The sequence below is a fragment of the Oncorhynchus masou genome, unplaced genomic scaffold (genome assembly GCF_036934945.1).
Source record: "Oncorhynchus masou masou isolate Uvic2021 unplaced genomic scaffold, UVic_Omas_1.1 unplaced_scaffold_1051, whole genome shotgun sequence".
NCBI classification, from domain to species: Eukaryota; Metazoa; Chordata; class Actinopteri; order Salmoniformes; family Salmonidae; genus Oncorhynchus; species Oncorhynchus masou.
Genome location: NW_027000215.1, coordinates 163,850 through 180,287, shown reverse-complemented (window position 1 = coordinate 180,287; position 16,438 = coordinate 163,850). Strand labels below are relative to the sequence as shown.

The following is a 16,438-nucleotide window of genomic DNA, read 5'->3' as shown; positions in this document are numbered from 1 at the left end:
GACGGATATACTTTTATAATGAATTATACGTCTTGTTTATTTATTGTCCTATCATGGTGGAACAGTTTTAAAATAGATGATACGTTTGATTTGTTATTGTCCTATCATGGGGAACTACATTTTTAAAATAATTTATATCTAATAATTTATTTATGATCCTATTTTAATGGTACGGTCCATGACCCTATACCCACCTGAATAACCCAGATACTAAGGAGAAGTCCCTAACTGTTTTATGTGCCTGCTGTAACTGGTCTGTATGCAGCCAAAATGATGGTCAGAGACCAAGAGCAGCACTGCCCCCTCAATAATCTGAGCCTTTTCCATCATAATTTGCAAATAAATTCATTAAAAATCCTACAATGTGATTTTCTGGATTTTTTTCCCCCATTTTGTCTGTCATAGTTGAAGTGTACCTATGATGAAAATTACAGGCCTCTCTCATCTTTTTAAGTGGGAGAACTTGCACAATTGGTGGCTGACTAAATACTTTTTTGCCCCACTGTAGGTATGTGTATGTATATATTTGTATATGTATATAGGTATGTGTATGTATATCTATATAGGTATGTATATTACATTTACATTTAAGTCATTTAGCAGACGCTCTTATCCAGAGCGACTTACAAATTGTAATGTGTATGTATATTGTATATGTCTATATGTATGTCTATATAGGTATGTATATAGGTATGTGTATGTATATATGTGTATATTTGTCTATATAGGTATGTGTATGCATATATGTGTATATGTATATCTATATAGGTATGTGTATGTATATCTATATAGGTATGTATATGTCTATATGTATGTCTATATAGGTATATATGTGTATATTTATCTATATAGGTATGTGTATGCATATATGTGTATATGTATATCTATATAGGTATGTGTATGTATATATGTGTATATATATGTCTATATAGGTACAGTGCCTTGCGAAGGTATTCGGCCCCCTTGAACTTTGCGACCTTTTGCCACATTTCAGGCTTCAAACATAAAGATATAAAACTGTATTTTTTTGTGAAGAATCAACAACAATTGTGGGACACAATCATGAAGTGGAACGACATTTATTGGACATTTCAAACTTTTTTAACAAATCAAAAACTGAAAAATTGGGCGTGCAAAATTATTCAGCCCCCTTAAGTTAATACTTTGTAGCGCCACCTTTTGCTGCGATTACAGCTGTAAGTCGCTTGGGGTATGTCTCTATCAGTTTTGCACATCGAGAGACTGAATTTTTTCCCATTCCTCCTTGCAAAACAGCTCAAGCTCAGTGAGGTTGGATGGAGAGCATTTGTGAACAGCAGTTTTCAGTTCTTTCCACAGATTCTCGATTTGATTCAGGTCTGGACTTTGACTTGGCCATTCTAACACCTGGATATGTTCAGGGGTTCAAGTTCAAGGGGGCCGAATACTTCCGCAACGCACTGTAGGTATGTGTAGGTATATATGTGTATATGTATGTCTATATAGGTATGTGTAGGTATATATAGGTATATATGTGTATATGTATGTCTATACAGGTATGTGTATGTATATATGTGTATATGTATGTCTATATAGGTATGTGTAGGTATATATAGGTATGTGTAGGTATATATGTGTATATTTATCTATATATTTATGTGTATGTATATATGTGTATATGTATGTCTATATAGGTATGTGTATGTATATATGTGTATGTATATATGTGTATATATATGTCTATATAGGTATGTGTATGTATATATGTGTTTATGTATGTCTATATAGGTATGTGTAGGTATATATAGGTATGTGTAGGTATATATGTGTATATTTATCTATATAGGTATGTGTATGTATATATGTGTATATATAGGTGTAGGTATGTATGTGTATATATAGGTGTAGGTATGTATGTGTATATATAGGTATGTATGTGTATATATAGGTGTAGGTATGTATATATGTGTATATGTATGCATGCGTGTATGAAGATATGGGTGATTGGAAATGATGCAGACAATTACATTGGAGGCAACATTCTTTCCTCTATATTAAGCAGACCTCAAAGCTCAAGTTAAAAGTATGTATCTCAGAGCATCGTAGCACCATGAGGTGCAAAAACTCGACTTACCCAGGTGCTGCCCACTTTTTGGAAGCAAAACCACTCGATTTCGTCTCTACGTTATATTGGCATCGAACATGTCACCCTCCCCAGGAGAGGGTGTGACCTCGACGATTTATTATTAAAACGAGAGGCTGCCTGGATCTTTAATATATAGACCCTTGCTCCCTCCGGTCTCAACGTAGACTTTGATCTGAAGCCATTCATGTGATTAGTGTGTTTTTGCGTTTCATCGTAAATGCTTGAAGGCGAATTGTATCTATGATCGTACGCTATCCGTTTTTTTGTATGCTATTTTAATATATGAGAATGAACCAATGAGATCAGGCCACACCTGGCCATGATTACAGACACCTGTGTGTTTTGACACTATATAAACGAGTCACCCCGCAGTGTTTGCCATTATACGCTGATGAAGACAGCTTGTCTGTCGAAAACGATGGACATTTTTTGCATCTGAGCTCCTGGAGTGTGCGGCTGTCCTTAATTTTTGTAGGTGTTCTACTCCGCTAGCCGGCACCTCGCTTAAATTGGTGAGCATTTCTTCCACCTTTACATATCATGATGGACCTCCGCTCCCCTTCCTGCCCAGACAAGTCTGTTTTACATACCATTATGCACCTCCCCTTCCTGCCCAGACAAGTCTGTTTTACATATCATTACGTACCTCCCCTCCCCTTCCTGCCCAGACAAGTCTGTTTTACATATCATTATGTACCTCCCCTTCCTGCCCAGACAAGTCTGTTTTACATATCATTACGTACCTCCCCTCCCCTTCCTGCCCAGACAAGTCTGTTTTACATATCATTACGTACCTCCCCTTCCTGCCCAGACAAGTCTGTTTTACATATCATTACGTACCTCCCCTCCCCTTCCTGCCCAGACAAGTCTGTTTTACATATCATTACGTACCTCCCCTCCCCTTCCTGCCCAGACAAGTCTGTTTTACATATCATTACGTACCTCCCCTTCCTGCCCAGACAAGTCTGTTTTACATATCATTACGTACCTCCCCTCCCCTTCCTGCCCAGACAAATCTGTTTTACATATCATTATGTACCTCCCCTCCCCTTCCTGCCCAGACAAGTCTGTTTTACATATCATTACGTAGCTCCCCTTCCTGCCCAGACAAGTCTGTTTTACATATCATTATGTACCTCCCCTTCCTGCCCAGACAAGTCTGTTTTACATATCATTATGTACCTCCCCTTCCTGCCCAGACAAGTCTGTTTTACATATCATTATGTAAAAGTGCCTGGTCCTAATCCAGGCACTTGTCATCTCCCGTCTGGATTACTGCAACTCGCTGTTGGCTGGGCTCCCTGCCTGTGCCATTAAACCCCTACAACTCATCCAGAACGCCGCAGCCCGTCTGGTGTTCAACCTTCCCAAGTTCTCTCACGTCACCCCGCTCCTCCGCTCTCTCCACTGGCTTCCAGTTGAAGCTCGCATCCGCTACAAGACCATGGTGCTTGCCTACGGAGCTGTGAGGGGAACGGCACCGCAGTACCTCCAGGCTCTGATCAGGCCCTACACCCAAGCAAGGGCACTGCGTTCATCCACCTCTGGCCTGCTCGCCTCCCTACCATTGAGGAAGTACAGTTCCCGCTCAGCCCAGTCAAAACTGTTCAAAACTGTTGGAACAAACTCCCTCACGATGCCAGGACAGCGGAGTCAATCACCACCTTCCGGAGACACCTGAAACCCCACCTCTTCAAGGAATACCTACGATAGGATAAGTAATCCTTCTCACCACCCCCCCCCCTTAATGATTTAGATGCACTATTGTAAAGTGGCTGTTCCACTGGATGTCAGAAGGTGAATTCACCAATTTGTAAGTCGCTCTGGATAAGAGCGTCTGCTAAATGACTTAAATGTAAATGTAATGTACCTCCCCTCCCCTTCCTGCCCAGACAAGTCTGTTTTACATATTATTATGTACCTGTGTTTGTGGATTCCTTTCTTTCTTCCAGATTGTCCCGTATGAAGTGAGTTATACCGTCTGTGTGTAAAACCACGAGTGAAAGCAAAGCACCTGTCTGCACAACACCTGGGCCTGTCTAATTAATGTTTGAGCTATGCTTCCACCTGGGCCTGTCTAGTTAATGTTTGAGCTATGCTTCCACCTGGGCCTGTCTAGTTAATGTTTGAGCTATGCTTCCACCTGGGCCTGTCTAGTTAATGTTTGAGCTATGCTTCCACCTGGGCCTGGCTTGTTAATGTTTGAGCTATGCTTCCACCTGGGCCTGTCTAGTTAATGTTTGAGCTATGCTTCCACCTGGGCCTGTCTAGTTAATGTTTGAGCTATGCTTCCACCTGGGCCTGTCTAGTTAATGTTTGAGCTATGCTTCCACCTGGGCCTGTCTAGTTAATGTTTGAGCTATGCTTCCACCTGGGCCTGTCTAGTTAATGTTTGAGCTATGCTTCCACCTGGGCCTGTCTAGTTAATGTTTGAGCTATGCTTCCACCTGGGCCTGTCTAGTTAATGTTTGAGCTATGCTTCCACCTGGGCCTGTCTAGTTAATGTTTGAGCTATGCTTCCACCTTTGAGCCATATCATCAGGTTGGCTCAGGTTGAGTGGCAAAGGCTCATGTAGCTCTCTGTTGTCGTCCATCAGCACGGGCCACAGTCTGGCAGAGGCAGTGAATGGAGTGTTTTATTATTTTCATGTGTGCACAGGTAGAACGGCAACATCTTCAACTGTGTGTATGTATCTATTTCTCTCTCTCTCTCTTTCTCACACACACTGAAGGGGAGATAAACTAATAATCTCATGAGTCAGTCCATCAGGACTCTTCTGAAGGGGAGATAAGCTAAGGGACATGATGATGAGACAGTGTTCAGTGGGGGATCATGGGCCTCATTTATAACCATTGAGTCGATTTTACACTAAATATCTATCTGAGTGATCCATTTCTGGAAAGACTGTGCATGTAGCTAAAAAGTAGTAAGTGGTTGAAAAGGTGCTAATCCGTGATGACATTCAAACACATAACCTTTCGGTTGCTAGCGGTTCACGTTGCACATCCACCCCGACCAGCCACCCTCCTCTCGTTTCTGACTTGACTAACCTTCTGTCTTATGTAACCATACCAAACATAACATATCATTCTAATTTGAATGTCTGTTTTTTTTTACATTCACTATGTCACGTCCAGTCTATGAGACCAGGCTGTGTTTCCGGGCAACCGCCTGGCTGAATGTGTCTTGGTGTTTTTACATTTACTATGTCACGTCCAGTCTATGAGACCAGGCTGTGTTTCCGGGCAACCGCCCGGCTGAATATGTCTTGGTGTTTTTACCTTTACTATGTCATGTCCAGTCTATGAGACCAGGCTGTGTTTCCGAGCAACCGCCTGGCTGAATGTGTCTTGGTGTTTTTACCTTTACTATGTCACGTCCAGTCTATGAGACCAGGCTGTGTTTCCGGGCAACCGCCCGGCTGAATATGTCTTGGTGTTTTTACCTTTACTATGTCATGTCCAGTCTATGAGACCAGGCTGTGTTTCCGGGCAACCGCCCGGCTGAATGTGTCTTGGTGGATTTAGACAGGGAACTTGGAACAGGACAGTTGGGCCAGGCCAAACCAAGCCCTGTTGATCAAGGAGAGAGTAGACATCTAGCCAACATTTTAATAAAGAGCACATGGATGTGGACAACAAACCACGTATATATTCAAATACAGGATGAAAACCAAGTCAATATATTCAACGAAAATTGCTTTCCATTGTTGACAGTGGTAAACAAATAGGCAACATAGAATCATATTTGATGTAGGCCTTACATCTACAATTATTCATGTCCAGTTGTATAAAAAAATAACTTTATTTCAGAGTACATACACCATTCTGGGGCGGCAGGTAGCCTAGTGGTTATAGCATTGGACTAGTAACCGAAAGGTTGCAAGATCGAATCCCTGAGCTGACAAGGTTAAAATCTGTCGTTTTGCCCCCTGAACAAGGCAGTTAACCCACTGTTCCCCTGAACAAGGCAGTTAACCCACTGTTCCCCTGAACAAGGCAGTTCACCCACTGTTCCCCTGTACAAGGCAGTTCACCCACTGTTCCCCTGAACAAGGCAGTTAACCCATTGTTCCCCTGAACAAGGAAGTTTACCCACTGTTCCTAGGCTGCCGTTGAAAATAAGAATTTGTTCTGAACTGACTTGCCTGGTAAATAAATTAAATCCTGAAGTTCTCTCAAACCAGAGTGATCCTGATCTGTCGGTAAACTACTGTGAACCAAATGATCAGTGTCGTTTATCGTTCTCATCCTTGTGCACTATTGTCTCAGTGGCACCCTATTCCCTATATAATACACTACTTTTTATCCCATATATAGAACACTATTTTGTTGACCTGAGACTATATATAGAGGACAAGGTGTAATTTATCCCCTATATAGAACACTATTTTGTTGACCAGAGACTATATATAGAGGACAAGATGTAATTTATCCACTATATAGAACACTATTTTGTTGACCAGAGACTATATATAGAGGACAAGATGTAATTTATCCCCTATATAGAACACTATTTTGTTGACCAGAGACTATATATAGAGGACAAGATGCCATTCGGAATTCCTCCTCAGCATCGTGCGTCTCAGTCTCCCAAACGCTGACTTCCTTTTACAGTAAATGATAGGGGAAGTAACGATTGAACTGTCACACTGTCTCTGTCTACACCCCTTCCTGTCTGCGGCGTTTAGTCACTTCAAACCTCTGAGACTGCATTCATCTTTATGTACATATTCTTCATCCCTTTACACTTGTGTGTGTGTATAAGGTAGTAGTTGGGGAATTGTTAGTTAGATTACTTGTTGGTTATTACTGCATTGTCGGAACTAGGAGCACAAGCATTTCGCTACACTCGCATTAACATCTGCTAACCATGTGTATGTGACAAATAAAATTTGATTTGGTTGTGTAGTTTGTGCTGTTGTGTTGTTTGAGCTGTGACTGTTGTGTTGTTTGAGCTGTGACTGGTGTGTTGTTTGAGCTGTGACTGGTGTGTTGTTTGAGCTGTGACTGGTGTGTTGTTTGAGCTGTGACTGTTGTGTTGTTTGAGCTGTGACTGTTGTGTTGTTTGAGCTGTGACTGGTGTGTTGTTTGAGCTGTGACTGGTGTGTTGTTTGAGCTGTGACTGGTGTGTTGTTTGAGCTGTGACTGTTGTGTTGTTTGAGCTGTGACTGGTGTGTTGTTTGAGCTGTGACTGGTGTGTTGTTTGAGCTGTGACTGTTGTCTTGGTTTCTGGACACTGAACGTCAGTAAGATAAAACACAGGAGTTGAAATAGAATGGGGGGGGGGGATATATTTGTCCTGTTACTCACAGGTGTGTAATGGTAATGTGTTTCTTCATATCCCAACTGCCCCCAGGACACCCAAAGGGGGCGGGGTCACGGATAGGGACACCGTTGTCCAGCACCCATGGAGCACTGGGGTTAAGTGCCTTGCTCAAGGGCACAGCGACAGATTTTCCATATTGTCAGCTCATATTATGTCTATATACAGTGTTGTAATGATGTGGAAATAGTTCAAGTACAAAAGGGAAAATAAATAAGCATAAATATGGGTCGTATTTACAATGGTGTTTGTTCTTCACTGGTTTGCCCTTTTCTTGTGTTTAAAAGTCACTCGTCTTGCTGCTGTGATGTCACACTGTGGAATTGCATTTGATCTGGAGGACTCACTAAACAGAGAACTTCCCTGGTCATCCCTACTGCCTCTGATCTAGCGGACTCACTAAAAAGAGAACATCCCTGGTCATCCCTACTGACTCTGATCTGGAGGACTCACTAAACAGAGAACTTCCCTGGTCATCCCTACTGCCTCTGATCTAGCGGACTCACTAAAAAGAGAACATCCCTGGTCATCCCTACTGACTCTGATCTGGAGGACTCACTAAACACAAATGCTTTGTTTGTAAATTATGTCTCAGTGTTGGAGTGTGCCCCTGGCTATCTGAAAAAAAATATTTAAAAAAACTAGAGAATAGTGAGAAAAACTAGAGAATAGTGAGAAAAACTAGAGAATAGTGCCATCTACTACAGTATGATGATTAAGTACCTTTTCCACCACTGCAGAAACACAGAGATAAGGTGACCCTTCTCTACCACACCCACAGAAACACAGAGATAATGTGACCCTTCTCTACCACACCCACAGAAACACAGAGATAAGGTGACCCTTCTCTACCACACCCCCAGAAACACAGGGATAAGGTGACCCTTCTCTACCACACCCACAGAAACACAGAGATAAGGTGACCCTTCTCTACCACACCCACAGAAACACAGAGATAAGGTGACCCTTCTCTACCACACCCCCAGAAACACAGGGATAAGGTGACCCTTCTCTACCACACCCCCAGAAACACAGGGATAAGGTGACCCTTCTCTACCACACCCCCATAAACACAGAGATAAGGTGACCCTTCTCTACCACACCCCCACAAACACAGGGATAAGGTGACCCTTCTCTACCACACCCACAGAAACACAGGGATAAGGTGACCCTTCTCTACCACACCCACAGAAACACAGAGATAAGGTGACCCTTCTCTACCACACCCACAGAAACACAGAGATAAGGTGACCCTTCTCTACCACACCCACAGAAACACAGGGATAAGGTGACCCTTCTCTACCACACCCACAGAAACACAGAGATAAGGCAATCCCTCTCTACCACACCCAGAGAAAAGCATCCAAGAGAAAGTCACAGCTCAAACAAGACAACCACAGGGAGCGAGGTCCCGGTGAGGGACACCATTGTCCAGCTCCCATGGAGCACTGGGGTTAAGTGCTTGCTCAAAGGCACAGTGACAGATTTGCCATTTTGTCAGCTCTGGGATTGGAACCATCACCCTTTTGGGTTATTGGCCCAACGCTCTAACCTCAAGGCTATTTGTCTTTCCCAGAGTGTTGTTTTCAATAACAGACAGGCCCAGGTTGGTGCAAGTTTCTCCATATGTCCAGAAGCTCCTGAGGAGTGTCGAGGATGGTCGTGATAACAGCCATGTAGTGACAGCGGTCCTGGGCTCCTGCATACCCCTGAAAAAGGTTTCCACTGGGGGGGTCAGTAGGCCGGATGCCCAGGTGTCTCATACACAGTCCCAGATACACATCCTCTATGTAGACGGCTTTAACATGCCTGGACGCCTCCACCAGCTTCCTGGGGAGGTCTAAGGTGAAGACATAGCCCAGGCCCAGAGCATAAGGTGGGTATACTGGTTCAGGAAACACCTCCTTTGGAAGGTACCATTTGGAGTTATGGTCTCTTAGAACGGCGGCCAATTGGGCCACTAGTCCAGTCTGGTAGTTTTGCGTTGGAGCGTGAAGCAGCATGTTGACCAAGGTGTTCACGTTGAGGAACATGTCTGAGTCGATCTTCATGGCGTAGGAGGCGTTGGGGCAGCGAGAGCTCAGCCACTCCATCATCACCATGGTCTTGATGGTCAGGTTTTTGTAGCTGTCTATGAAGTCGCTCTGCAGCAGATCCTGGTGCTCTTTGCTCTCCTGCAGCACCTTCTCCTGGAGCTGCTCTGTCTCCTCTCCACTGAGCAGTCCCAGCAGGAAGAACAGACAAACCTCTTTGCCCAGTACCTGCCTCTCACTGCCCCAAGTCCTGCGGACGGCCTCACGGGCCTCCCTGTTATAGGGCGCCACTGGCACCATCAGAACCAGGAAGGGGTTCTGCTCCCGGCATTTCTCTGGCTCATCCAGGATGAAGGAGTACTCATGTGGGTATTGTACATGGTACGGTCCTCGGGACATGTTTGCTGCTGGCTTGGTTGTTGAAGGTGAGATCTGTTCTTTGAGGTCAACTTCCAGGATGACCACAGTCATCATCACGACCAGGAACAGAAACAGGCCAAGGCAGCTGTTGCGACACCAGCGTCTCTTTTTGAGCTGTGTTCTGTCTGCCCCCTTCTGGCTATCATCAGTACTGCTGAAACACAAGGTTGAGAAAAATACATCTACTGTCAGTGTCTGACCACTGTTTCTCCATTTGATTCATTACTCCTTACGTTGGTTTAAATTCACAATGGAAGCTAATATATTTTATAGTTAGTAAGATATAAGATGGTTTTTCTTTTTACATATGAACTATGTTCACTTCATCATACTATATACAATCAATCAACATCATGCACTAGATTTTATTTGAATGTTCGATGTTTAGAAGAGAAGTCCCCCCCCTCCCACCCCTCTCCCTCTGTGGCTCACCATTGTTTAGCGATGAGGGGCTGGGCATCATGGGCATCAGGTGGGGGGCGCTGGGTCCAGAAGTTGTGGCAGACCCCCATCATGCATTTGGGTAAGATTGTATCAAAGAGGGTGTATAAAAGTCTGACAGAGATAAGTTACTCTAACAACCTGAGGCTCAGAATGTCAGCTCTCTGAATGTCAACGACTATGTTCAAAAAAAAGGGCTTTATTACGTTCCAGGTAAATGAAGACGCTGTTTACCGTTGTCCATTTACGTTGGTCACCGTTCCAGGCTCTGCTTAAGGGGTAGTTCTCCCATAAACACCAATTGCGATAGTAGCTGGGTCTGTTCTGCTCATTTCGTTGACTTCAAATGAGCCAGGAAAAAGAGCCAGTGAGATTTATCACTTTCTCTTCCGTCTCTGAAGGTTGATTGGCATTGGGCGGAGCATCGGTGGGAGGGCTGCTGTCTGACTTTATGGGTCTCAGCATGTCAGTAGTCAATGTCAACATTTACAACCTCCTATATCACCTGTGTGTCTGAGAGAAAGAGATCACAGCTGCTTTCTCTGTGGCTTCCTGTGTTGTTGGCTTCACTCTCATGGTAACCGTTTCCTTCTGTCAGTGATGTGTCATTGAGTGTTACAAACAGAACACAAGCCGGACTTTTAAGACCTTGAACTAAATATCAACAATAGTACTTATCACCGTCAATGTCAACATTTACAACCTCCTATATCACCTGTGTGTGTCTGAGAGAGAGAAAGAGATCACAGAAGATACTGGGATATAATATCTTTTAACTTCTGTCATGAAGAAATATTAGCGTACATATTATGATTTTAGAAATATTAGCAATCTTACTTTTCTGGTATTTTAAGAACAAAATCTGTTAGAAGTTTTCCAATACATTGCCTGTAGACCAGATCACCTTTATTTAACCAGGTCCGTTTTAATATTTTTTTAACCACTAAACCAACGTTGAACCAGTTTGTTTGTCCTGTATGCTGCTCAAATGTACAGTTTACATACACCTCAGCCAAGAGCATTTTAAACTCCGTTTTTAACACAATAACTGACATTTAATGGTCACCTTTATTTAACCAGGTAGACCAGATAGTACAAATTATATAAACTATATAGGACACTGTTTTTGACCAGAGACTATATATATATATCACCTTTATTTAACCAGGTATATATATTTGTATTAATTTTTTATTTCACCTTTATTTAACCAGGTAGACCAGATCACCTTTATTTAACCAGGTAGACCAGATCAACTTTATTGAAACCAGGTAGACCAGATCAACTTTATTTAACCAGGTAGACCAGATCACCTTTATTTAACCAGGTAGACCAGATCACCTTTATTTAACCAGGTAGGCCAGATCACCTTTATTTAACCAGGTAGACCAGATCACCTTTATTTAACCAGGTAGACCAGATGACCTTTATTTAAGCAGGTAGACCAGATGACCTTTATTTAACCAGGTAGACCAGATCACCTTTATTTAACCAGGTAGGCCAGATCACCTTTATTTAACCAGGTAGACCAGATCACCTTTATTTAACCAGGTAGGCCAGATCACCTTTATTTAACCAGGTTTAAACCAGATCACCTTTATTTAACCAGGTAGACCAGGTAGGCCAGATCACCTTTATTTAACCAGGTAGACCAGATCACCTTTATTTAACCAGGTAGACCAGATCACCTTTATTTAACCATGTAGGCCAGTTGAGAACAAGTTCTCATTTGCAACTGCGACCTGATCAAGATAAAGCAAAGCAGTGTGACAGAGTTACACATGGAGTAAACAATAAACAAGACAATAACACAAACAAGTCAATGACACAGTAGAAAAAAGAAAGTCTATATACAGTGTGTGCAAAAGGCATGAGATAGGAGCGAATAATTACAATTTAGTAGATTAACACTGGAGTGATAAATGAGCAGATGATGATGTGCAAGTAGAGATACTGGCGTGCAAAAGAGCAGAAAAGTAAATAAAATAAAAACAGTATGGGGATGAGGTAGGTAGATTGGGTGGCCTATTTACAGATGGACTATGTACAGCTGCAGCGATCGGTTAGCTGCTCAGATAGTTGATGCTTAAAGTTGGTGAGGGAAATAAAAGTCTCCAACTTCAGCGATTTTTGCAATTCGTTCCAGTCTCTGGCAGCAGAGAACTGGAAGGAAAGCTGGCCAAATGAGGTGTTGGCTTTGGGGATGATCAGTGAGATAAACCTGCTGGAGCGTGTGCTACGGGTGGGTGTTGTTATCATGACCAGTGAACTGAGATAAGGCTGGGCTTTACCTAGCATAGACTTATAGATGACCTGGAGCCAGTGGGTCTGGCGACGAATATGTAGCGAGGGCCAGCCGACTAGAGCATACAGGTTGCAGTGGTGGGTGGTATAAGGTGATTTGGTGACAAAACGGATGGCACTGTGATAGACTGCATCCAATTTCCTGAGTAGAGTGTTGGAAGCTATTTTGTAGATGACATCGCCGAAGTCGAGGATCGGTAGGATAGTCAGTTTTACTAGGGTAAGTTTGGCGGCGTGAGTGAAGGAGGCTTTTTTGCGAATTAGATAGCCAATTCTCAATTTGATTTTGGATTGGAGATGTTTAATATGAGTCTGGAAGGAGAGTTTACAGTCTAGCCAGACACCTAGGTATTTATAGTGGTTCACATATTCTAGGTCGGAACCATCCAGGATGGTGATGCTAGTCGGGCGGGTGTGGGCAGCGAACGGTTGAAAAAGCATGCATTTGGTTTTACTAGCGTTTTAGAGCAGTTGGAGGCCACGGAAGGAGTGTTGTATGGCATTGAAGCTCGTTTGGAGGTTAGTTAGCACAGTGTCCAAGGAAGGGCCAGAAGTATACAGAATGGTGTCGTCTGTGTAGAGGTGGAACAGGGAATCACCCGCAGCAAGAGCGACATCATTGATATATACAGAGAAAAGAGTCGGCCCGAGAATTGAACCCTGTGGTACCCCCATAGAGACTGCCAGAGGTCCGGACAACATGCCCTCCGATTTGACACACTGACCTCTGTCTGCAAAGTAGTTGGTGAACCAGGCGAGGCAGTAATTAGAAAAACCAAGGCTATTGAGTCTGCCTATAAGAATACGGTGATTGACAGAGTTCACCGCTGCACAGTACTGTCTTTTCTCGATGGCGGTTATGATATCGTTTAGTACCTTGAGCGTGGTTGAGGTGCACCTGTAACCGTCTCGGAAGCCAGATTGCACAGCAGAGAAGGTACGGGGATGGGGTCAGTGATCTGTTTATTAATGGTCAGTGATCAAGGCAGGATGGATTTCTGTATTTGGGTCTAACCCCCTTTGAAGAGGGGGATGACCACGGCAGCTTTCTAATCTTTAGGGATCTCAGACTTGATAACAGGCTGGTATAGGGGTTGCAACAATGGCAGTGGATGTTTTAGATAAAGGGTCTTGTCTAGCCCAGCTGATTTGTACGGGTCCAGGTTTTGCAGCGCTTTCAGAACATCTGTCTCGCTTGGGCCCCGGAGCTGTTGGCCGGGGTTGGAGGAGCCAGGAGGAAGGCATGGCCAGCTGTTGAGAAATGCTTATTGACATTTTTGATTATCATGGATTTATCAGTGGATCTCGTGTTACCTAGCCTCAGTGCAGTGGGCAGCTGGGAGGAGGTGCTCTTGTTCTCCATGGACTTTACAGTGTCCCAAAACCTTTTGGAGTTAGAGCTACAGGGTGCGATTTTTGCTTGAAAAAGCTGGCCTTTGCTCTCCTGACTGACTGCGTGTATTGGTTCCTGACTTCCCTGAACAGTTGCATATCGTGGGGACTATTCGATGCTATGGCAGTCCGCCACAGGATGTTTTTGTGCTGGTCAAGGGCAGTCAGGTCTGGAGGGAACCAAGTGCTATCTCGGTTCTTAGTTCTGCATTTTTTGAACAGGGCATGTTTATCTAAGATGGTAAGAAATTACTTTTAAAGAACGACCAGGCATCCTCGACTGACGGGATGAGGTCAATATCCTTCCAGGATACCCGGGCCAGGTCAATTAGAAAGGCCTGCTCGCAGAAGTGTTTTAGGGAGCGTTTGACAGTGATGAGGGGTGGTCGTTTGACCGCGGACCCATAGCGGGTACAGGCAATGAGGCAGGGATTGCTGAGATCCTGATTGAAAACAGCGGAGGTGTATTTGGAGGGCAAATTGGTCAGGATAATGTCTATGAGGGAGCCCATGTTTATGGATTTAGGGTTGTACCTGGTGGGTTCCTTGATGATTTGTGTGAGATTGGAGGGCATCTAACTTAGATTGGAGGACTGACGGCGTGTTAAGCATATCCCAGTTTAGGTCACCTAACAGAATGAACTCTGAAGCTGGATGGGGCGCGATCAATTCACAAATGGTGTCCAGGGCACAGCTGGGAGCGGATGGGGGTCGATAGCAGGCGGCAACAGTGAGAGACTTATTTCTGGAGAGGTTAATTTTTAAAATTAGAAGTTCAAACTGTTTGGGTATAGACCTGGAAAGTATGAGAACTTTGCAGACTCTCTCTGCAGTAGATTGAAACTCCTCCCCCTTTGGCAGTTCTATCTTGATGGAAAATGTTGTAGCTGGGTATGGAAATCTCAGAATTGTTGGTGGCCTTCCTAAGCCAGGATTCAGACACGGCAAGGACATCAGGGTTGGCAGAGTGTGCTAAAGTAGTGAGTAAAAAAATAACTTAGGGAGGAGGCTTCTGATGTTGACATGAAACCAAGGTTTTTTCGATCACAGACGTCAACAAATGAGGGTTCCTGGGGACACGCGGGGCCTGGGTTTACCTCCATCACCAAAAATTGGATTTGTTTTCAAATTCTTTGTGGGTCTGTGTAATCTGAGGGAAATATGTGTCTCTAATATGGTCATTTTTGACAACTTTTACTTTTACTTCACCACATTCCTAAAGAAAATAATGCTATTTTGACTCCATACATTTCCCCCTGACACCCAAAAGGAAAATGGTCCAATTCACACAACTATCAAGAGAACATCCCTGGTCATTCCTACTGCCTCTGATCTGGAGGACTCACTTGACACAAATGCTTTGTTTGTAAATGATGTCTCAGTGTTGGAGTGTGCCCCTGGCTATCTGTAAATGATGTCTCAGTGTTGGAGTGTGACCCTGGCTATCTGTAAATGATGTCTCAGTGTTGGAGTGTGTCCCTGGCTATCTGTAAATGATGTCTCAGTGTTGGAGTGTGTCCCTGGCTATCTGTAAATGATGTCTCAGTGTTGGAGTGTGCCCCTGGCTATCTGTAAATGATGTCTCAGTGTTGGAGTGTGTCCCTGGCTATCTGTAAATTAAAACAAACTAGAAAACAGTGCCGTCTGGTTTGCTTAATATAAGGAATTTGAATTGATTTATACTTATGCTTTGCTATCAAAAGTAAAAAGTACATTTATATCCAAATACTTTTAGACATTTACTCAAGTCATATTTTACTGGGGGACTTTCACCTGAGTCATTTTCTATTAAGGAATCTTTATTTCTCAGTATTGATTAGTACCTGCCACCACTGGCTATCTGTAAATGATGTCTCAGTGTTGAGTGTGACCCTTCTCTATCTGTAAACAGAGATAATGTGACCCTTGGAGTGTGTCCACACCCATCTGAAACACAGAGATAAGTGTTGAAACACAGAGATAATGTGACCCTTCTCTGTAAACACAGAGATAAGGAGTGTGACCCTTCTACTGTACACCCCCAGTTGGACAGAGATAAGGTGACCCTTCTCTACCACACCCCCAGAAACACAGAGATAATGTGACCCTTCTCTACCACACCCACAGAAACACAGAGATAATGTGACCCTTCTGGTAAGGTGACCCTTCTTACCACACCCACAGAAACACAGGGATAAGGTGACCCTTCTGCACACCCAAGAAACACAGAGATAATGTGAAAACCCACAGAAACACAGAATAATTTAGACCCTTTACCACACCCACAGAAACACAGAGATAAGGGGACCCTTCTCTACACATTTACAGAAACACAGAGATAAGGTGACCCTTCTCTACCACACCCACAGAAACACAGGGATAAGGTGACCCTTCTCCACACCCCCAGAAACACAGAGA

At 43.6% G+C, this 16,438-nt stretch overlaps 1 protein-coding gene across 2 annotated transcripts; it reads right to left on the bottom strand.

Annotated features, from left to right (window-relative positions):
- Positions 1-5,723: 5,723 nt before the first annotated feature.
- On the bottom strand, positions 5,724-10,731 carry LOC135528864 (beta-1,3-galactosyltransferase 1-like). 2 transcript variants are annotated; one of them, XM_064957906.1, is made up of 2 exons: positions 10,337-10,731; positions 5,724-10,058 (listed from the first exon to the last, which is right to left on the bottom strand). In XM_064957906.1, the coding sequence occupies exons 1-2, from the start codon at positions 10,417-10,419 to the stop codon at positions 9,038-9,040; spliced, it is 1,104 nt and encodes a 367-aa protein (XP_064813978.1). In that variant the 5' UTR covers positions 10,420-10,731; the 3' UTR covers positions 5,724-9,037. The 2 variants fall into 2 exon arrangements, with proteins under 2 accessions (XP_064813978.1, XP_064813979.1); XM_064957907.1 differs by having other exon boundaries at positions 5,724-10,055.
- Between the last annotated feature and the right edge of the window lie 5,707 nt (positions 10,732-16,438).